We start from the raw sequence: 23,465 nt of genomic DNA, 5'->3' as shown, positions 1-23,465 counted from the left end.
TTAGTTGCATGCCAATTGGACACAAATGTATCGTGCTATGGTAAAAAAAAGATGTTGACCTTTCCATGACCTTGACCTTGACCTTTGACCCGATTGATCCCAAAATCTAATCAAATGGTCCCCGGATAATAACCAATCATCCCACCAAATTCCATGTGATTCAAGAAGATTTGACCTGTTCATGACCTTTGACCTTGACCTTTGACCCGATCGATCCCAAAATCTAATCAACTGGTCCCCGGATAATAACCAATCATCCCACCAAATTTCATGCGATTCGGTTCAATACTTTTTGAGTTCTGCGAAAGATTTTGACCTGTTCATGACCTTTGACCTTGACCTTTGACCCGATCGATCCCAAAATCTAATCAACTGGTCCCCGGATAATAAACAATCATCCCACCAAATTTCATGCGATTCGGTTCAATACTTTTTGAGTTTTGCGAATAACACGCATACAAATAAATAAATAAATAAATAAATACACGGCGATCAAAACATAACCTTCCGGCATTTTCAATGCGAAGGTAATAAATAAATACACGGCGATCAAAACATTACCTTCCGCATTTTCAATGCGAAGGTAATAAATACACGGTGATCAAAACATAACCTTCCGCATTTTCAATGCGAAGGTAATAAGGAAGAGAGGCAAACAGATGAGTGCAGACATTTGAAGACAGAGTGACAAACACACAAGCGGCACCTTGAGTGCATGTGGGGTGTCATGGATGCAGTAGATGCGAAGGCTGTAGTCCAGGGAGAGGCAGGGCGCTCGAGGGGCGAACAATGCCAACTGCAGCCGTTTGCAAGCAGGCTGCGGGGGGCAGGATTGGCCCACAAGACCGTATGTTCCCAGCTGCTCCATGAGAACATGACAACACTCCTCCTCCAGCTGCAAGTAGCAAGGAGACGACAAAGTCTCCTCTCCCACCGTCAGCACCTCCTGCAAACAGATGGAAGAAGGGTTTCACGATGCAACATTGTTGCATGAGCTACCCGTTATATTGTACTCGTCAGAGGATGTCTCACCTCCCATGCCCCCTGGTGAGTCTGTGTCTTGAGTGTGAGGGTCCAGTCAGGTGTGGGTGTGTCTAGCTGAGCACAGTGTGGCAAAGTAAGGACCACGGGACGGTTCAGCAACATACCGGATGGGCCACAGCTCACCACAGGACTCAGTACAGTCTGACTTCCCTCAGAGGGTAGCCTGTAAATGTCAGACACACACACACAAACACACACACACACACAGACAGAATCAGAATCAGAACGAGCGCATGTCATTTTCATTAGTGTTTCATGGCCATAACACGGTTTGTAACATACTGATATTGACGTATATACGAGGCAAACTGAATGTCAAACTGTCAGAAAAAAATGGGCAAAAAATGAATCCAGTCCAATTTCAGTGTAGAAGTTAAGACACGTTCATACATTTTTTATCCTCACAAAAAAAAAAATCTAGAACTTTCAAACACTTCAAGTGGTTCGCAGCAGGTGAGCCGTGCACGGGAAGAACATTCTGATTGATGTGAGCGTGAGGTCTGTTCTGCCTTGTGGTTGTGAAGGAGATGAATGAAATAGAGGATTTCTCACTCACGTCGTTTTGTCCCACTTGTTAATAATAAGGTACATCTCATAGAACTTCCCCTGGGGTATTGTGCCAGGAGGTACCAGCAGACTCACACCTATGGGAGAAGAGGTCATGACTTATCTTATCCTATGGGGTTTAACTGAACATGTCATTGGTTTACACTGGAGGCATGTGAGTTATGCTTGTGACAAGAGAGCTGCAGGAGATGTATAGTACCTGTGTTGGGGATGGTAAGGCGTCCTCCCAGATTACCCAGGGTGGCGCTGGTGCTCAGCCCAGGCTCTCTGGAGAGGGTGTGGCTGTGATAATCTCGTTCTCTCCCCATAGTACCCACTGACATCAGGCTGAGGATCTCTCCATCACCTAAACCCATATCCACGGGGAGCTCCAGGGAGGACAGAGTGGAGGCGTTGTACACCTTGATTTTGAGAGTTGGCAATGGGTCCAGCAAGGGAGATGTGGTCATGGGGATTTTGTGGGGGCTGTCATTGACCCCCTGCTGCAAGGAGTAAAGTGGCCCACGGAAAGCTCCCGCTGTGGCTGTCAGATCCGGAGGAGCTGAGGGATGCAGAGGGTGAGGGTTATCTGTGGACACAGGAGAAGAGAGGAGCTGTTCTCTTATCACAGAAGTGGCCGGGCTGGAAGTGCTAAAAGTGACGCGAGTGAAATGGATTAATGTTTCTGATTAATATATAATGTCAAGAACAAGGGAAGGGACACCATGACAAATGCTTGAAATGTAAAATAAATGTAATGCAGTAAAAGAACGGAGAATTGACTAAGCGAGAGGAGATAATGGTATAAAGATAATTAATTTATGGGATGATATAAATAGCGGCGTGTCAATGAATTGAATTGTGAACAAGTGCTTCAATGAAGATTCATAAAAACAAGCAACGTTGGGGAAGTAAACACAATGATGGAAAGGAAATTATTTGTGAGTGTGTACTTGATGTGTGAGTGACTGAGTGAGTGAGTGTGTGTCTGTGTGTGTTAGTGTGTGTGTGTGTGTGTGTGAATCTACCTTGTCTGGGGGGCTTGTAGTTGCCAGGGTGGAAGGCGGCAGTGAGAGCAGACGAAGAATCGGTGATGTCTCCATGGAGATGGCGGCATCTGCGGCGATATGCAAGCACTCCCACGCACAACACCAGAATCACACACAGCAGCAGGGCCCCCACCAGACCAGCGTAGACCGCGACACCCATAGCTGGGGCCAGCGCTGGAAGAGGGAAAGAGAGGCAGACGGTCAGGACACCATACAGGGACACATGGAAACAAACAGATGCAAATGAAAGGGAAACACAAGAGGGGAAAAACACGTACACAAAATATAAAATCTAATTTACATATCAGAAGGAGCAGAAATAAGTGTAAATAAGTTATTGTAGTTCAAGATTGGAATTTTGAGTTGGGCTTTGGTAAACTGTGATGGCACTTCTGAATATACCAATACTGACTATTTTTCTTGTTACATGAGTACATGATTACTTCAAATCTAAGTAATAGATTAATCGCTGATTAAAATAATCCATGGTTGCAGCCCTTTTTTTTATATGGGCGGTCTTAGAAGAAGTGAAATTCCAAAGAGTCTATCTTTAAAAAATACTGACATTTCCACATATGTACATCAGAGTAGGTTTTGTCCACGGTGATCGCTCCTCCGGTCCACACTGGGCTTAAAGAGACCCCTCCTCAGTGTGATTCCAATGTAAGTGAAAGGAGGACAAAATCCACCGTCCTTGTTCCGTTTAAAAATGCATTAGATGAAGCTAATGTGACGCTTCAGCAGTCTCAAGTAAAATCAATGTATATCTAAAGTTACACTATTTCTAGTGCTTAATTCCTTTTCTGTGTTACTTTCAAACTATCACGGCTCAGCAAGAAAACATTGTCCGGGAAATAAAAAGGAGAAAATTAAGCTCTAAAACTGTAGAAAACAATAGGAATCCTATTTAGGTGGATCAGGTATCATCAGGCCATGATGTAACCAAGTCAGTTTTACGTCATTTTACGAGCCAATGCTGGCCTATACAAATTAAGCCAATGCAGTTGGTATATATGATTATAAAGTTAGAAGAAAAAGAGCATTGCTTTTTTTCTATTCGAGCTAAAGCAACTTGTTTCTGTTGTTCAAAGAGATCATCGAGGAAAGGAACGGTACTAAACAGCTCCTCCTGGACTTCAGTGCATCCAACAACAAAAGTCTGCATGGATCGAACTGGTGGGGGATGGGTGGTTTGCCATAACTTCACCTGCTACTTGTTGGGCTTCCTATCTTTTGTCCTGCTTAGTGATTGGCTGTGACAGGTCAATAGGCCTACCCACCACAGCCTGCTTAGCCCCGACTGCCCAACACTAGCAAACTCATACCCAACTCAATTACATGAGCCATTCACACCCAGCAGAGAAGAGGAGCAGACGATGAGCAAGGTTGGCGGGTGACAAAGAAGAGTTCACGAGAAGAAGAGGCAGAATAAACAGAGGACGAAAGAGCCAGAGGAAAGGCAATTTGGCAAAAGGGATAAGAAGGAGTTAGATAAGGTTGTGATTTGTTGAGAGGACAGACGGATTCTAAGTGTGGTGATGAGGAGAGGGGAGATAAGGATAGCGGTGCTTTCGGAAAAAAGGCAGACGTTAGAAAAGCAGGAGAGAGTGAGGAAGAAGTTGGAGGAAACCAGAGACAGTACAGAGCAGCAGTGAGAGTAGGAAAAGGGTGGAGGAGAGGAAAGCCGGAGGCAGACGGGCAGGCAGAGGAGAGCTCCCGTGCTCACGTGGCTCGATGGAACCAAATCCGACAGCCATCCACACTTATTACCAGAAACGGAACAATCGCGAATTAGGTGCATTACCGTGGCTGCTCTTCTCTGAGCCCACGTCACATTGAGCGAGAGGAATTAGCATCAGTCCCAACGTAAACTATATCACAGATTAATGGAAAGTCAGACATAAATCGACTGTTTTCTTCAATGAAGTGCTACGCTTCCACCTCATAGCCTGTGGATTAATGGCTCTCAGTTCACAGCACATCATTGCGCTCCCTTCATAACAGAGCGGGTAGATTTGTTTTTAACACATGGGCCTAGAGCCAGATTAAGTGTTTCGTGGCAATTTGTTTAATTACACCAACAGCTATTAATCTTTTTCTATAATTCTATGTTTTTTTTCTCCATTCAGTTTCAGTGAACCATCATCATCATCAGAATCAGACTCAGAATCAGAATCAGATCACTGTTTATTGCCAAGTACGTTACACATACAAGGAATTTGGCATATGGTGCATAACAATAAGTGCATTAGTCTAAGACATAATTGAAACATTTTATATATATGAACATGTACAATTAGATATAGTCAAAAGACAAACAAATATGAGTATGTTAAAACAAATAAATGTTTTGGTGCTCAGACGAAACAAGGTTACACCACTCATAAGAAGGCTTGACAAGAAGGTGAGGCGTCTTCACTGAACTCAATCTGAGATGACAACAAAGTGAATCACACTGAACAATCACACAAGTATGGTATGAAAACAGTGAAGTCATGGGAAGGTGAACTTACGATGGCTTGCATGTTCAATAGAAATCTTTTTATCTGTTTGAACAGGAGAAATAAAAGAGAAGAAGAAAAGAAAAAAAACAGCAACATAAAAATGGATGGACTAGTTATTATGCAAATGAAAGATACAATAACATAATACAAAGCAGAAATGGGAATAGCTCATCAATATGAAAATATAAATGTCAATATAAAAGGTGTACGAAAGAAAACTACTTAATATCTAAAAAAACCATAACTTCTTCTTGAAATGCCTGAGAATATGCGGCATTGTGGAATGTAGTTCAGCATAATTGTTTATATAATAACAAACAAATACAAAAAGAGAATAAATGCCAATTGGAAATGACTGTGAAAGAGATGAGGATAATTTGGATGGGTAGCAAAGAAAGGCTTAACAATGAACACGGTGTGTATGGTGTTGTATGGTAGAAGAGGGAAAACATGCAGATTAAAACCCGTCTCTTTATACACCCCACAGGGTTATTCTATCATCTTCATCACATGACAACAGAAATCAACTCTATTGTGACAGGAACAATTCTCTCTGAAATAACCACCAATTTAAATGATCCCTAAGTGGTTTGAGGAATTTTTAAACCGCCTTTCGCCACTTACTAGATCTCAAAGCAAGTAACCTTCTCTCGAAAGGATAATCAAAACACTAGATGGTTCCTTCCAACTTCTCCATTAATTCAGTAGCAATTAAAACCTACTAGGATGCAGCAGAGATGATGGTTTGTGGCGTCTCAGAGCCTTTTTAAATTTATGACTGAATTATTTCACTGGTCCTCAAAGGGATTGAATATGAGTGAGTCATTAGAGCCAGCCTTTGTTTAATTGACCAAAGTATGCTCGGAAGGCAAAGAGTCATAATGCAATCAGGACAATTCGTGACAACAGAGTAATCATATTACTGTGCTGGGAAAATAAATAAGTCAGTAACCTCTCGTGAGCCAAGATGTCCAACCGCACAGTGCTTCTCTTCCAGAGCCACTTGAGCGCATATTTTCCTGACAGCCTCTTGAGAATGCTCCGCTCTGACAAATCAGAGAGTGTATCTGGCTGCTCCGCAGAAGCCTGTTTATGTCGGGGCTTGCATGCATGTCTGATAGAGGCGAAGCACTGTGTGCATATGATCCCTCCCCAAACCCCCTTTCTCATTGCGCATGCTTTTACAAGGGCTGTCTGCCTGCTTGGGCGCGTGTTGGTTTGTGCATGTAAATGTTTTTAAGTGTGTACTTGAATATATCGCACTGCCTCTGCGGATGTGCGTCTCAAAGACTCTAATGCACTGTCAGCTGGATTCCTCCCAACTCATCATGGGCTGCACATTGGGTGTCTCATATGCTCTTCCCTGTGCTAATCCTTCCACTGGGTTGTTTCATGCTTGCATCCCACTGCATGTGCTCCGTCAGCCTGCACTTGCTTCTTCTCTTTTTTTCTGTGTCTCTCTCTCTCTCTCTCTCTCTCTCTCCATCTGTGCTCTTTGGATGTGGATCTCTTGACTTCTCTCTTTGGGAACCAAAATGTTGCCTCATGAAACATCTGTCTAGATTTTGTTGTTTTCTCTTTCTCTCTCTCTCTCTCTCTCTCTCCGTACATCATCTGCGCTTTCACCACGCTGCAGTGCCAAATCTCTTTGGGATTACAGTCCTACCCAAAATAGTTTTGCAATACAATACACCTTGGAAACTGTGAACTAGGAGAAAAGATACAGTCGCGATTATCAATAAAACAACCACCTAAATCAATACATTTGACAAAGTTGACCCTTATAGATACCTCGGAAACAGCTGTGTCCTTTAGTAGCATCGTTAGATAGTGGAACTATGTGCACTAATTAACTAAGTAGTTCTTAGTTAATCAGGGGCTGATCTGCATTAACTACATTACAAATAAATATATACGAGGTCCAACGCATTGCTCAGGTGTCTTACCTCGTGCACACAACCCCTCAGTGCAGTTCTTGCTCTCCATCAAACTGCCACCGCAGTGCTTTCCTCCGTTTCTAGGTGGGGGGGCTTGGCACTCACGACTGCGCCAGTGGGTGCACTCTGTCCCACAGGCGGACCACTTTGCCCAGTCTGTCCAGCCTCCATCCACTGGAACGAGACAGCAGAGATGTGAGTCATTCTACAGCTAACCAAGGGCTAAATACTTCCATCACTGCAGGTAGAGGGGAATCAGGCTTGATTTTATAATGTGGCGCGATGCATATGTAATGGGTTGAAGTGCATAATTTTGTAATTTGCTAAATGCATTCAGTGGTATGTTTTTAAATTGAAGCAATGAGAATGGTGTGTGGCAGTAAATCAGATCGCACAAATCAGATGTTCCTGATTTACTATTCATGGTGAAATCAAAGCAGCTACAAGACCAAATGCTACTCTGTCTTGTTGGAATAAATTGATTTTTATATTGAAAAATTTCGGGGTTAACAGTCTAGTTTTTCTATCATTTTATGCTCTTGTCTGAAGATGTTATAAATAATACTGATGAGTACGTCATCTTCACCTGGGCAAAGTGTGGTGCAGGTCACTCTCTGGAAGGGTGGGCCTTCACAAAAGGCTCCTCCATTCAGAGGGGCAGGATTGGTGCAGCTGCGTGTTCGGCGCTGCCAGCCCTGCCCACACCGAGCATTACAGTCTGCCCATTCAGTCCAAGAAGACCAACCTCCGCTCACTGCCAGAGAGACAGACAGGCAAGTCTGGCAGTTAATATCTTGGTCTTCTTTAACAGTAATCAGGATATAAACACCCAAAACAAGATGTTGCATTACTACCAGATATATGGGAAGTAATCAGGTGAATTTACAATATGAACCTTTAGTTATTATTTACAATAACTTTTACAATGATGTATTGCCCAGATCAATCCATTCTCCAACTGGCAACTACTTTTATAGGCTTATTATATACAGAAATTAGTCTTTATTAATAGTTAAAAAGAGTATGGCGGTTTCCAAATCATATTTAATTTTACATTTTCTTATCTTATCTTGGCTTATGCAAAAGTGCACGATTCATAAAGTTTATTCAGTAATCTAATGTTAACATTTTGACCTGCTAAATTATCTAATTTTGTAAGTCACCTATTATCATGTAACAACCAATCTGACCAGCCACACATGGATGATTTTGGTAACAATGTTATGTCATGAATCATGATTCATAACGCAATGGAAGAGAAGAAAAAACATGCGCGTGTTACCATAAACAATAAGCGTAGCCGTGCTGCTGCGTCTTTTGGCCACCACGTTGTGAGCCATACAGGTGTAGTTGGCTGTGTCAGAGAGTCGGGCCTGTTTGATGATCAGATCATGATCGATGGTGATCAGGAAGTTGGTGTCCTGCGATGGATCTATGACATCCTCATTCTTCAACCAGTCCACCTGAAGAGAGGCAGGCACGCACATAAATACTATAGTTATTAGCTATTCAGTTATGAAATCAATGACAATAGAAAAAGTAACCACAGCCAACATTTTAGTAAAAAGAAAAAAACGACATCTGTCTACTAAAGCAATTTCTAATGATGGATCCTTTAAAAAAAATTGCCAGATAACTCTTCACATAAATTATTGTGTGTACGCATAAAGAGTCAGCACACCTCACACATAACCACTTAGAAAACATGCAGAGTATGTAGCCTTCACTACACTCTTCAATGCTATAAACACTGTCAATATGTGATCATTTTTTCTTTGTTCTTATAAAATATAATTTGTGGCTTCTTTATTTTTTAAGACACCCTCTTTACGAATGGACATAATATCCTTGCGAACAACCACAAGCAACAGCTTTATCATGAATCACATGCTACAGTAATATTTACGTCACACAATAACATGTTATTTAGCCACTGTAATGAACAACACATCCTGGCACAACATAAAGGTTTACTTGAACACTAAAAATCTAAATTGATAAATTCTTTGTTTACTTTTTTTATATATTGTTGTACTAGTGTTTTATGAGATAATAAAACAGGTTGATATAGCGGCCTGCAGTTAAAGCAGCTTAGTGTTAAAACTTCACACCACGTGAATTTAAAAACATCCATCGTTGCATGAATAGCAGAGCAGATTATTACTGATCGTTATACGTTTTACAGATTTCTTTTCTTGCCACGTTGCTGGATAGACTTAAATCTGTCAAATTCAAATGCCCTTTACTCTACTGCCTTTTGAATCATGTTTATGTTGCTCTAAAACTTATTATTTAGAAAGTTGCTTTGTTGTCTCCATTGAGATAAAGAGCAATTCAAAATACAAAAGATCTTGCACTATTAATCTTAGTATCATAAACACAAATGTAACAACTGAAGTCCTAGAAATGCAATGAGAGTAGGGATGGCGAGGTAGAGTTCTACCTCGGCAGCGGGCATGCCTTCCGGGGGCCGACACTGAAGCAGCACCTCCTGTTCGAGTCGCACCTCCCTCCCCAGTGGCTCCTGCTCAAAGTTTTTCTTCAGGTCTACAGGGGGCGACACAGAGGGAGTCAGCAGTTAGTGAAGGCTGCCCTGTGACAGCAGTGAAGCCCTGTGACATTGGCTGTGACACACACACACACACACACACACACACAAGGACGTCTCTGTCACTGCATCTTGTTTTTCCCTTCATACCCTCATAAACATGCACAGTGCCAATCACACTATGTCACCCATTTCCACGAGGGACTAAGATGGGTAGCTAGAGCAAACTTAATTTAATGTATGCTTAAGCTGACACATCTGACTAGCAAAAAGTCTGAAACACTTCTACTAGCAAGCTCCCTTTCACACACATATACACACATATACACACATATACATACATATACACACACACAGCGTTTGTACTGACATGCAATGCGAACGTAGGCACGGTTGCTCTTGGTGGTTCCAGCCGAGCTCCAGGCCACACACTGGCACCAGTAGTCCTCCAAACCAAACAGCTCCTCCACCTGAGTCCTCGCCACCGAGATGTCCACCTCCCTCACCACCAGACCTGAGAGAGAGACAGAGACGGAGAGAGAGACAGAGAGAGAGACAGTGAGAGAGACAGAGACAGAGAGAGAGAGAGAATCAGAGAGAGAGATATTAGCGGGGTATATAAATAATGCATTGGCTGCAGGCCAAATACAGTTAACATGCACATAAAGTCATATGGGAACTAATAGATTATGTCGTTAAAAATGATGTTTGTATTGAGTATGATGTTTATGTCTGTGAAATACAAGGTGACATTAGTATGTGTGTTTGTGTAGTTGTGTGTACAGTACACGTCTCTTTGTGTGTGTGTGTGTGTGTGTGGGGGGGGGAAGGAGGGATTACCCGTGATCTGGTCCAGGCTCTCTCTGGTGATATGATCATTTTGATTGACCCATTCTCCGTTACATTTGAAGTAGATCTGGGTGGCTGGTGATGCCCGGCACCGTAGCTGGACTGGACGGTTCTTAACGATAAAAGCGTCCTCCGGTTCCAACAGGAATTCTGGGAGAGGTTCTGCTGGTGCTGATGGGAAGGAGTCGGGGAGAACCTCGGCCTCGCTGTAGTCGGTGCTCTCTGAAAACACAGAACACAGAAGTGATTTCGATGCCCTGCAATGGAAAGACTTGACGTATCGTGTCTGCCTGCTGGAGGCGCACCGGAGCAGTGCAGCCACACCCCATCAGTATTGTGATGGCTGCTCTGTCGCTGACCCTGCGCCTTGACCTAACAGTTGAGGAGGTATGAAAGAAACAAAATGACAAATATACCCCTCGGGGATCAAAAAGCTACCAAACACCTGAAGGGAGTTGATGTGTGTATAACACCTTGTCTCAGTCCAGCTCTCAGCAGCTAAGCCGTCAGCAGTGTTTCTTGGTATACAATAAGGCAACAATGTTCGTGTATTTCAAGAAGACATTTAAGGTGTTGACAGTTTTCACTGTAAATGGAAGGGCATGGTGACATTTTGTATTGCAAGTCATCTGGTCAATGTAGGCCTCCTGCTCTGGTCTTTCTGGGAGAGTCCATGCGTCTCAGCTGGGGAGGAGACTCGCTGACCTTCCACAGACAGGTCCTGTTGATCGCACATTATCCCCTGAAATTCTCGATGTGACAAATTTCTCCCGGCAGGAAGGACACAATATTTCCGACCTCTTCACTCTGACGTGTTACTTGAATAATCATGGGTTGATCCCAGCCAGTATACCAATGCTGCAATGTAGTTGGCTACAATACTAGTTTGCACAGCAGTAGAAGGATTTAACTATATTAACTGATAACATTGCTATGGACTACTTTGTTTTTGACAGGACTTGTCAAACAAATTACATCTCCAGCTGTTGATCTTCTTCTTGGGCTGCAGGATGGCAGACTATGATGCAAGCTTATTCATGCCATAACTCCATTTGTCCATCCACTAAATTGTATGGTTGTGTGCTTGAGCAAAAACACTGATGCACTGGCAGACTGGCAAAGACTGTGTCATGTGACAGGATTGCAGTAGCCTTTGGCAAGAAGAATAACCTGACCACCGTAGAGCTATAATGTTCTGCCTGGACCTGACATGTATAGCACACAAACAACACACATACACCATGTACTTCACAAATCAATATTTCAAAAGCAGGTGCCAGAAACATTCTTTTTTTTTCATGCAATGTCTAAACGTCATCTACTATTACATTCTCATCATCACTTTCTGACTTTGCCTTTCGGGTTATACAGGTTCTTGGATCCAACTTTACAATCCAAAACTTTGCTCTACTTACAATAAAGACCTGAATTCAATAAGCATTTAATAAAAAAAAGGAGCAGAGTGCAGAAGATTGACAGGGTCGGCTCCAGTCAGGAGATGCCCTTAGGGTATGCGGATATATACAGCACGGTGAACTTCCTTTTCTTGACTTACACACACAAGTGAGGGCATTACTACAGTTTTAAAATCTCATTCTCTACATTCAGAGAATACAGAAAGAAGTGTGAGGGCAAATGTGGCTACCTTTCCACAATGAGACTTAGGGCAGACAGATTTGCTGTGTTCAGTTTTCGAAATGTATCAAGCCCAATCTGATCAGTTATTCTACAACCAGGGAACAAGAGAAACTACTTAGAGAGATACCATCTCCTATTTTAAGAAAGAGAAAGCTTCCCCAGCTCCATCCCACTGTTTACCCTTGACAGACTCTGAGTCATTGGGGAAAAGCAGAAAGGACCGCTGAGCATGAAAGAAGTGGGTAAGAAAGTTGTGGCATGATTCAAACCAAGGCCAACAGAGAGTGATGGGATTCGAGAAGCCGTACCATCTTCAGATATAGGGGCGGGACCATCTTTTGACTCAAATCTTCTCCATCAAAAAAGGGTCGGTCTGAACAAAAGAAGCTGGAGCCGCACAGCTCCTTGCCTGGTAGTGCCCCGGCCACAGGACCGGCAGAAATGGCAACAGCTGCTCCAGGCCCAACAGCCAGCCAGGATGGACCCGTCATCCTTAATCTGTCGCCGTCCATCCTGTCACACCGCAAACACATCCTTGTTTTTCTCCAGTAACTTCTTCTAGAAGGACCTTCCACCAACTCCATGTGTTCCCTCAGCGGTGACCTCAAACTGAACCATCACCACTGCAGGTTTTACTCCACTCTGACCCCAGTGCTGTACACTAAAAGAGGAAATGCCTATTCTAGGAATGGGTTGGATCACAAATATAAAAAACATGATTACTGGTGCATGTAGTAATATTATTAGGTTATAATATAATATAACCAATCAAAATAACGGATGAAATATTGTGAGTATTTTCATCGACCAAATCTGCTTATTCTTTACTTGTAAATGTGTTTTTCCAAAGATGTTTTACATGATGTTTGATTTTTTCTTTTTGTCTCAGCAGAGCAGGGTTCACCATGAATGTTTTGCATTTACAGGTTATGTTTGTTCTGGACAATGATTTAGTTGGCGAATAGATTTAATCAACAGATCTGTAAATGAGTTACTCCACAAAGAATCATGCAAAAGAACCACTTTAAATATTGCCTTTTCCAGAGATGTGGTCATTGCTTCTTGGAAATCAGTCATTCAGCATGAAAATGCATTAATAGATGACAAATTAACAAAATAAGTCCAGCCCTAATTCAAATGTACAAATGCTTAAAATCAGAAAATCACACGCATAAGGAAAACACACACACACACACACACACACACACACACACACACACACACACACACACACACACACACACACACACACACACACACACACACACACACACACACACACACACACACACACACACATATGCAATTAAACTTGTACAATACTCCAAGCAGGTAAAGACAAAGAAATGTGGAAAATGAAAATGATCACGTTTCAAAGTGATACTTAACAATCCTCTACTTTGTGTGTCTCCCCTTACATCTCCTTGCTCTCCTCTTAAGAAGCTGTCGCCTCCAGTATTTCCGACTTTGAATTCACAGTCAATAACCAATTGTGTTGCCGCCCCCCCCCCCCCCCCCTCACCCCCGCTCTTCCCTTTGTCCGGCATTGATCGTTGGTGTTCAAAAATCAGCTGAAAAACACAGCCTGTCAGTCTTCAGGCCCGATGAGAGGGGGCACGGGGAGAGAGAGAGAGAGAGAGAGAGAGAGAGGGAGGAAGGAAGGCAGATGAATAATGGCAGCAGAGACAGACAAACATGGAAAGAAAGTGGTTCAGATCGAGGCAGAATGGTAGAGAGCCCTGCACACTATGCAATGTGTGTGTGTGTGTGTGTGTGTGTGTGTGTGTGTGTCTTCTGGGGCCAGCAGTAAGGCACAGTTTAATTAGAACACTTTTGGATGACAAAGGTAGGAGACAGACAGACAGACAGATAGCTTCTCTCTCTCCCCCTGTCTCTCTCTGGGATAATGGATCTGGGGGTTTAACGTGGAACCTGTGTTTTTGGGCCAGCATACAAACATCCATCAGAGCTCAGCAGCCGGCAATTTGTGCAGAATGGAGGAAGACAAGAACTGCTCGCCGTGCATCACAGCAAGTCTTTTATTACTCTAATGACAGACAGCAGACAGCTAGAAAGCAAACACAGGCTTCTGGGTATTATTTTACAGAGCACAAGATCGCAGGAACACACGCACGTAGACCCAGACGACAACCTCTGCTTGTACAGCACATTCTCACCCACTCTTATTCATGTTTGCTGAACTCAAATAGAGTAGCTGAAGGAGTCCCCTCCTTCGGCGACTGTGTGGCGGAGGGCAGAGCAGCAGTTCAAGGTAACTGAGAGTCGGAGGGACAGTGGTGGTGAGAGGCCACACTGAAAAGGCAGCAGTGCGTAGGAGAGAGAGAGAAGGGATCTGGGTAGAGGTGATGAGATGGGAAGACAGGAAGGCCGGCCAAAGACAGGTCATGAGACACTAAGAGACAAGTAGAGACGATGGAGACAACAGACCACACACACACACACACTACTGGACTGTCATAATAACTGGCAAAGAAAATGAATCATAGCAATGTCTGTGTTTGTCTCAGTCTGACGTGGAAACGATTGTTCTTTCTGCCCTCTGTCTTTCTCCACCCTCTCTTTTCTCTTGCCTCTTATTCTCTCTCGTTCAAACACACACACACTCATGGACAACTGTAATTTTCTTAGCCCCAGCGCGTCTCGCCAAAGTGCAATCTAAAGTGTCAGTACGTTATCATTACCTTTCAAGTTAGTCATTACTGTCCCCTCCCAAGCCTTTGCTGTCCCAACACTGTACTCAGTGGGGGGAAGAGATCAAGAGAGAATACAGCATTGGAAGAAGAATTCTTTGAAGCAGACTAACAACAGAACAACACTCTAAAATATATTGGGTCAGGTTGTGTTTGGCAAGATCAGGAATCTTTTTTTAGGTGTCCTACGAGGTCAAAAAACAAAAAAAGACTTTGTGCAGCTCAACTAGACTTCGAATGACATCCTACAGCCTTTATCACACACACACGCGCAGACAGAAAGACCATAGCCCACAGCTATCAGGCTCAACCGGTTTGTTGAGTCCCTTAAGGACAAACAGCTGTGAGGACAGAGTTAAATATGACTACACTGCTGGTGACGGAGGAAACAAGGCCAATAAATCGAGTAATCAGCCGACATTATGTAGCATTGATGGACTGAGCATATCCATCATCCTCACTCAATCAACCTCATTATCATCATTCTTGCAAGCAAGCCCTTAGGTGGAGTCACACATGGCACGCAGAGGCAGGTCAAAAGAGACAGAGACGGATGGGGGTAGACAGTCTCTCCTTGCCTTCCTTAAAGGACAATTACATTGAGTGATTGATATTCAGACTGACCTCATCCCCATCAGCCTGAAAACTACTCGCTACAGGAGGATAGAGAAAAAATACCATCAGGGAGGGAAATGATGAAGTGAGAAGACGTGGAGACTGGAGCAAAGCAAGTGTCTGGATTTGGACGAAGGGTTGGGTGGAAACATCACTGGATGTGTGAGTGGGACAGTCTTGGTGTAAGTGTGTATGTGTTGGCATCAGGCGTTGCATGAGGCAACACGAGTGCAGCAGCGACACAGCATCACTTCTCACATCAACAAAGGCAGACAAGGTGTGAGAACTCATGCAGTTAACCCATCTGACTGAGCGCACACACACTCGTACAAACACTTAAGATTTATAAGCATCCCTTTTGAGCAAAACTGGGGGGGACGGTCATCTTTAAATGGGAAAAGCTTTGGCCACACCCTCAACCTTGTTCTTGCATGTGGCATTGACATTGAGCATTTGAAGGTCTTCCCACAGAATCCTCTTCTGTCAGACCATTACCTTTTGACTTTTGAGTTTATACTGCCGGAGTGTACACCGTTAGTCAAAAGTTTCTTCACCAGATGTCTAACTGACAGTGCTGTAGCTAAATTTAAAGAAGTGATTCCTTCTGCATTTAAATCAATACCTCGTCTCAATATAACAGAGGACTCCTGGTCTATCTTTAGTCCGTCCCAGATTTATCATCTTGTTGATCGTGCCACAGGCTCTCTGAGAATGACACTGGACTCGATAGGCCCTCTGAAGAAGAAGACAGTGAGGAAGAGGAGGTTTGCTCCCTGGTATAACCCTCAGACCCGCAAACTAAAGCAAACGTCATGAAAGCTTGAAAGCATATGGCGTTCAACTAATCTGGAAGAATCCCGCTTAGTTTGGCGAGATAGTCTTAAAACAAATAAGAAATGCTTTCTTTTTGGCAATATTATCCAAAAACTTTTATTGTTATGAAGATGATACTCAATTATATCTAGCGATTAAACCAGAGGAGACCAACCAGCTCACTGAAATTCCAGCATGTCTTAAAGGGTTCACGTCTCATGGCTGGGTCTGATGCCACGGCCCTGCTGATGTGCCCCGCCCACTCCTCTACCTCCATCTGCCTGATAGATTGTGGAGGTCTGGATCATGGTCCATGCCTACTACAAACTATTCATACACTCTGTCATACTCATTGAATGTGTAATGATTCCTTATGTACACATGACATCTATGGCTTCGGTCCATCCTGGAGAGGGATCCTCCTCTGTTGCTCTCCTGAAGGTTTTTTTCTATTTCTTGGGAGTTTTTCCTGATCCGATGTGAGGTCCTGGGACAGGGATGATTGTAAAGCCCTCTGAGGCAAATTTGTAATTTGTGATATCGGGCTATACAAAATAAACTGAATTGAATTGAAATGAATGTTGTTCATTTACGATTGACAAAAAAAAACACCATTATTTTCATTTCATTATGGTTGCTCTGAGGCAACAGGAGACAGGAAGTGGAAATTTACCTTGTGCTAGTGATACAGATCCGACTCGCTCATAACTGCTCTCCACATGTTGGCTTTGAAAGTTCTTGTTTGGATATTTTGATGTCTAGATGTGCACCTGTGGCGGCTCCACGTGGCTCTGCAGCCTGCTTCTTTGTAGACTCACCATGGTGACTTTATAACAAACATATTTCATGTCTCACACAGTCAGGCACACACATTCCTCTTCTTGTCCCCCTTGATTCTTACCTTCTTTGTCTGTAGCGCTTTGTGCTTTCTTATTTTTTGAGAAGATCAAAAGAAAGGGCTGATATTTGAGAAATACATTATTTTTCCAAGAGTCAGATGAAAATAACAGTGTTTCATCTTGTGTCTTTCTCAGCAACAGGTCAAAGATGTGTTTGCCTAGCTTCAAACAAACACTGGAAACAAGAGACAGCAGCTAGGCTACCTCCACCATTAGACTTACTAAGAACGTACACATTGTATGTTGTGTAATGTAGCCGCACATCTGAAGCCTTTTCTTGAAGAAGCACAGCTACATTTTCTCACATATTGGTGTTGTTTTATTAATGTTGTTAATTAAAATGATGATCAGCTTGCAAGCACCCCTGATGGTGCTGTGCAAATGAATACATATATCATTATAGGTCATAAAGTCATATTCTAATGATAGTATTTAAAAATATTACATGAACCAGTTTTTTGGGGTCTTGTTTTAACTTCACGATCAGTTTTCTATGTGTTATGGGAGGCTAACGAGCCCTAAACCACATGTTGGACATACAGGGGGAAATGTTGACTTGTTAACCCAACAACTAACTTTGTACACAACAGCACACAAACTGTCATAAATGTCCCTTTTCCATTCTGTCCTTTTTCATAAAAAAAGAAGCTACATAATGTGTATACTGTATATACACTACCGTTCAAAAGTTTGGGGTCACTGAGAAATGTCTTTATTTTTCAAAGAAAAGCACTGTTTTTCCAATAAAGATAACATTAATCAAAAATACACACTATACATTGTTAATGTGGTAAATGACGATTCTAGGTGGAAACGTCTGGTTTCTAATGAAATATCTCCATAGGTGTATAGAGGCCCATTTACAGCAACTATCACTCCAGTGTTCTAATGGTACATTGTGTTTGCTAATCGCCTTAGAAGACTAATGTCTGATTAGAAAACCCTTGTGACATTATGTTAGCACAGCTGAAAACAGTTATGCTGGTGATATAAGCTATACAACTGGCCTTCCTTTGAGCTTGAAGTTTGAAGAACAAAATTAATACTTCAAATATTAATCATTATTTCTAACCTTGTCAATGTCTTGACTATATTTTCTATTCAATTTTCAATTCATTTGATAAATAAAAGTGAGTTTTCATGGAAGACACGAAATTGTCTGGATGACCCCAAACTTTTGAACGGTAGTGTATATATATATGTATATACATATATAACCAGATTTTGTCAACTTATAATCACATAATATGCATCATGTTGGTTACAAGAGTGTGTGAGCTGCAACCTGTTGGAAGTTCATCATATAAGAAGAAATGTCATGATTGTAGTTCCAGCATGAGATTTAGGGTGTCTGCAGAGTGACTATTTCTGTGAAGTGTAAAACCTTGTCTGTTTCATCTATAGATACGAGGGTGAGCATGTAACTGATTGATCACGACACAAGTGCAAGCAAATGCAAGTAAGTAAGAAAGATGGAACATTCATGCGCCAGAGAAATAAAGAGGGATAGAAAAGGTGTGTAAAAGAGAGAAACAGAGAGAGACACAGAGAGAGATAGGGAGAGAGAGAGAGTGTGTGAGTGTGTAAGAGAGACAGAGAGAGAGAGAGAGAGAGAGGGTGTAAAGCAGATTGGCAGAGGGAAATGACCGAGCAGGTGATGGAGATGCAGAGTGACAGAAATGCTTCGCTTGTCCATCCAGCATGTCCGGGTGGCAGAAGGAGAGAGAGCAAGCATGAGGACATGATAACGCATGTCTACACTCATATATCGCATCGCAAATAGTTTGCAAGACCTCAATTATAGATCTGCTTGTAAATAGAGTGGTATCACACACTCTTAGCTGCAAGATGTGTTGACCGACGACCCAGTAATTGTAAATGAAGTGTGACCTCCTGTTTTTTAAAGGACTCACCTTCTTTCTTTCTTAGAAGCGCTTGTTGGTTGGTTATAATGACACTTAATCAGCCCGGTTGGAGGGTAGGCCAGGGGGGAAACCGACACACACACACGCAAATATGTTATCTAGCTATGTGGTAAATAAAAAGCAAACAGGGCCCAATGTCAGCAGTGTTTTTTACTGATGACTGGCTGTTTCACATGTACCGACACCACATTCAAAGTGTGTGTGTGTGTGAGAGGTAGAGCGGGCGTGTTTGTAACAGACGGTGGATTAAATATACCCCACTATGTATGCAAGGGAGAGCACCCTCTCAGTGAGATTCTGTGACTGTATTTTTGAATGTGTGGGAGAGTGTGACTGCAGAGTGGGAACGCTAAGAGGATTTGCGCTTGTGTTGTTGCTGTGATCTCAATGCTGCTACTGGTGCTTTTGAAGAGACACGGTGGGCGACTATGTTGTGGCTGAAAGTGTGCTCTATCACAACTAGGGGGCGCCACCCCCCATAGAGCTCATTAATCATAGCCCATCAAAAAGTGGCCCTGTGCTGTGTGGTTGTGCCCTGGTGACCACCTACTGCATGGGAACACAGACTACACAAGCGGCACTATCAATCACTATCAGAGGGGGAGGGGGGGGAGAGAGGGAGGAGACAGGGAGAGAGAAGAAGGGTGGGAGGGAGAGGAGACAGAGAGGGTGAGACATTGTTGTTTTCCTATTATCCTTTCGAAATTACAGACCAATGTTTACTTGGAGGTCAAACTCATATGGTAGAATGAGACTCTGTGTGTGTGTGTGTGTGTGTGTGTGTGTGTGTGTGTGTGTGTGTGTGTGCGTGTAGACATAAGTGTATGTGTTGAGTGTAAGGCGCCACTGCTTGTCTGCTCCATCACTGCTCAGCTGCTTGATGAGAGTTGCGCAGATCTACCCAGTGGCTGGTTGCCATGGTGGGTATTCACATGGAGCCGGCTCCTCTAGAGGCCCGAAGTCTACACAGCCATTAACTATGGTGCACACACTGCAGCCACACACACACACACACACACACACACACATACACACACATACACACTGTCAGTCGTCTGTCTCAACATCGCTCCCTCTTTTGCCACCTTACTTCCTCCATTTGGATGTGGTGTCGAAAATATGTCCATCTCTGCCATTGATTGTCTCACAGTGACTGTGTGTGTGTGTGGGAGCCGGTACACATAGTGAATAGGTGAGCAGTACAGTGGGATGAGTGTTTGGAAGCTGGGGCTGTTTAAATGGCAGTAATTACATGAGAAGATGAGCTGCATTCCTTCCTGAGGGCAGGCTGATTACAGGCCTCTCCTCTCTGGGCCCCTGTAATTACCCACTCTACCCTGCCCCCCCTCCTCACCCTACAACTCACTGTACTTACATCGGCTCTGCCACGGCGGGGCTACAGGTGAGTTCACCCCCCCCCCCCCCCCTGTTGTCCTCTGATCCACCTCTCTCCCAACTTCCGGAACACTCCACCTCCCCGTCCCCTCACCAGGTCACTCTTCTGTCCTCTCTTATTGCTTCTCGAACTGATTGCTAGTCACACACGCACAGACAGACTCACACTTAGAGACCACTCAGTGGACAAATAGCAGTGTGGCATCTTGCAGATTGGGCCTTATTCAATATTGCCAGAACATCTCTGAGAGAAGATGAATTGTATCATGAATTTTTTTCTTTAAAAAAAGAGAGACAGGATTCTGCAATATGCACATACAGGATATCTATATATATGAAGAGAGAGACAGAGAGGGTGGTGGTGGTGGTGGTGGTGGTGGGGGGGGGGGGGGTCAAATGCCATTCAATCCCGATGGCCACTCCTTGAGACAAGACTTGACAGCTTCTGCCTTACAGGAAATTCCTACTTACTCTCACCTTATTATTTGTCTTCTTCAGAAAGACACAAACAAAGAGAGGGTGGGGTTGCCACATGACCTCACACATGCACAAACCTCAACAAAACCGGTAGGTCCACCCCAGTTCGTCAGGGAATCGGGTAAAACTGGAGACACACAGACAGTCTAATTACATGTCCGTGCCCCAAACACTAAACAATTGTTACGCCAACCCACATTCTGAGTCCCTCGTCACCTTTGATTTGTGCTGAAGCACATAGCCAGCGTGGAACTCATTTACAGTTCATCACTGAAGCTCTTAGAATGTCAAGACGCTCCGTCGTTATTGTTGCAGATCTTGAGTTGGTACTGTCATGTGGCAATATGTGAAGCCTGGCATGAACTGTGATGTGAGAAGAATTGGCAAAAGGCGTCACAACATATTCATGTTTTATTATTCGATATGACAACTCTGCTGCTGGATCAAACTTCCTAAACAAATCACATCAGACACCCTGAGTTGGTGATAATGAAGAGAGAGGAGAGTGTTGGGGGTCGGATTGAAGAGCACAAAAGAGAACAAAAACATCACGGGGGGGGGGGGGGGGGGACGGATGGATAAGGAATGAGAAGTCTTGATGTCTTCCAGCATTATGAAGACACAGAGCAGGAGGAATCGGGGACAGAAGTAGGGATAATCGGAGAGAGAACTTACAGGTAACCCCGCTAATGTAAGGTGATGATGGAGGGAGAGGGGGAGGAGGGAGATTAATGACAAGATTGTAAGGAGGGATGAAATGTGATGTGGATGGAAGAAGCAGGGTAAAAAAGAGATGGAGAGAGACACAGAAACAACCCCTGGGTGCAGCTCAAGTGAAACTCTCGATTGGTCCAAGTGTGTGTGAGTGTGTGTAAGTGTGTGCGTACTGTGGGCATTGGCTATGGTTGCCACGACTGCCAGTGCTATTAGAGATGCCTGCTGCTGTAATGTGTTGTGACAGAGGCTGATTCTTGTGACTAACTGCTTTGGCAGGAGAGCTCCTCTGTCATGCTAATGACCAGATGAGGAGATGAGCCGCATTGACAGCGGATCGACGGGACACGCACACGACTTCTCATACAACTCACACACAGAAACCGACGGTTAGATGGTATCAACAAAAGACACAAAAGTGTACAGCGCATGACACGCTGATGCAGACATCCCCGCTCCCAAACAACTAGTTAACAAGTCAGTGTCACGGAGGTGACAACAAACGGACAAACAAAGTGAGAAGAAAATAAATACAACAACACGTGCATGCACCGAGGCACGAATACGCCCCACACAAACACAGAGGGGTTGGCGTCACTCTGTTCCTACATTGCGTCCCCTTGCGTCAGAGAAATCCCTAGATATACCAGACACAACAAGCAACATGCTGAAGGCTAGCCTCTGTGTGTGTCTGTGTGCGAGAGAGACAGGGACGGAGATGGGTTGTGACCTTTGTGCGAAATGTACAAAGCTCAATGTATGTTTGAGATGGCTTTGTTATGTTATGTTTGAAAAAGCGCTTTACTATTTTTAAGGACACGGTTTCAATATTGTGAATAATATAAAACTGTTGGTTCAGGTAATAAACTAGGTTTGGATAACATTGTAAAACAGATTTTAAGAAGATATTATTGAACAAAAGTGAGAATGATAAATATAGAAAGAGACAGATAGCGAGGAGAGACAGAGGTAGACGAGGAATAGAAAAGATTAGGGCACTAATAGGCTGAAAGTCCATGTTGGAGCGGATGGATGAGGATTGGTGATGTGGCGATAGCGGAGAAGGACAAATGGAGAGGTAGAAGATAGAGATGAGATTCAATCTTCTCACCATGCAGAATGTTGGTAGTCCTCTGCAGAAGCTAATGGCTGTTTTATCCCTTTGATCTTTTCCCCACATTCCCTTTCGACCTCGCTTCATCATTCTCTCAAATAAATGTCCCTCCCTACCTCAACTTGGACGTACAGTACTTGCTCAAATCCAGCCAAAAGAGGAAAGGGAAAATAATTAATATATCCATCCAAACCTCTTGGTTCCGTGAAGCAAATTTGGATCGACCCAGCCTGTTATACTATTTTAATTCATAACATTTTTTTTAACTGGAGTTTGCAATTTTTTAATAGCTATTGTGGTACTTTTAGTTTTTACAATCTAACAGCAAGCAAGTGACAGAAAAGCCGAAACCGAGAGGAAGTAAAACATCAGAAGGAAATGTGCAGCTCAAGATCGAGACATCACAACACACTGACAGGTAACAGGTAATCTCAGCGTCGTGCACCACCGAGACATAAAAGTAATAACTAAAGCACCAGCATCTCACAGACTATCACTTTGGGTCAGGACAACGTTTCCATATCTGCTGCTAAAAGATTGTGAAACTGTAAGTTCGGATAACTCTGCATCGCACAAAAGGGACACGCAGCATCGCTGCAACGTTATCTGCAACCTGGAAGGCCCGTAGGCGTCCCTCACGATTACACGGATGTAAATCTTGTTACGCTTTAGGTCAACATGTTGCTT

General features: G+C 43.4%; 1 protein-coding gene across 1 annotated transcript in view; it reads right to left on the bottom strand.

Annotated features, from left to right (window-relative positions):
• Positions 1 to 23,465, bottom strand: part of unc5b (unc-5 netrin receptor B) — a 52,650-nt gene that overhangs the window by 11,589 nt on the left and 17,596 nt on the right. Inside the window, exons 2-13 of the mRNA XM_056435537.1 lie at positions 10,469 to 10,699; positions 9,999 to 10,142; positions 9,524 to 9,627; positions 8,363 to 8,543; positions 7,667 to 7,834; positions 7,090 to 7,254; positions 5,153 to 5,185; positions 2,619 to 2,813; positions 1,811 to 2,179; positions 1,601 to 1,688; positions 1,033 to 1,207; positions 707 to 946 (exon numbers count right to left, since the gene is read on the bottom strand). Of these exons, the coding sequence (XP_056291512.1) occupies positions 707 to 946; positions 1,033 to 1,207; positions 1,601 to 1,688; positions 1,811 to 2,179; positions 2,619 to 2,813; positions 5,153 to 5,185; positions 7,090 to 7,254; positions 7,667 to 7,834; positions 8,363 to 8,543; positions 9,524 to 9,627; positions 9,999 to 10,142; positions 10,469 to 10,699 (2,093 nt within the window). The remainder of the gene's footprint in view (positions 1 to 706; positions 947 to 1,032; positions 1,208 to 1,600; positions 1,689 to 1,810; positions 2,180 to 2,618; positions 2,814 to 5,152; positions 5,186 to 7,089; positions 7,255 to 7,666; positions 7,835 to 8,362; positions 8,544 to 9,523; positions 9,628 to 9,998; positions 10,143 to 10,468; positions 10,700 to 23,465) is intronic.

This window comes from Pseudoliparis swirei, chromosome 17 (assembly GCF_029220125.1).
Source record: "Pseudoliparis swirei isolate HS2019 ecotype Mariana Trench chromosome 17, NWPU_hadal_v1, whole genome shotgun sequence".
In the NCBI taxonomy this organism is placed as follows: domain Eukaryota; kingdom Metazoa; phylum Chordata; class Actinopteri; order Perciformes; family Liparidae; genus Pseudoliparis; species Pseudoliparis swirei.
Note: the sequence above shows the minus strand (reverse complement) of the source record. Positions and strands in the feature narration are given on the sequence as shown.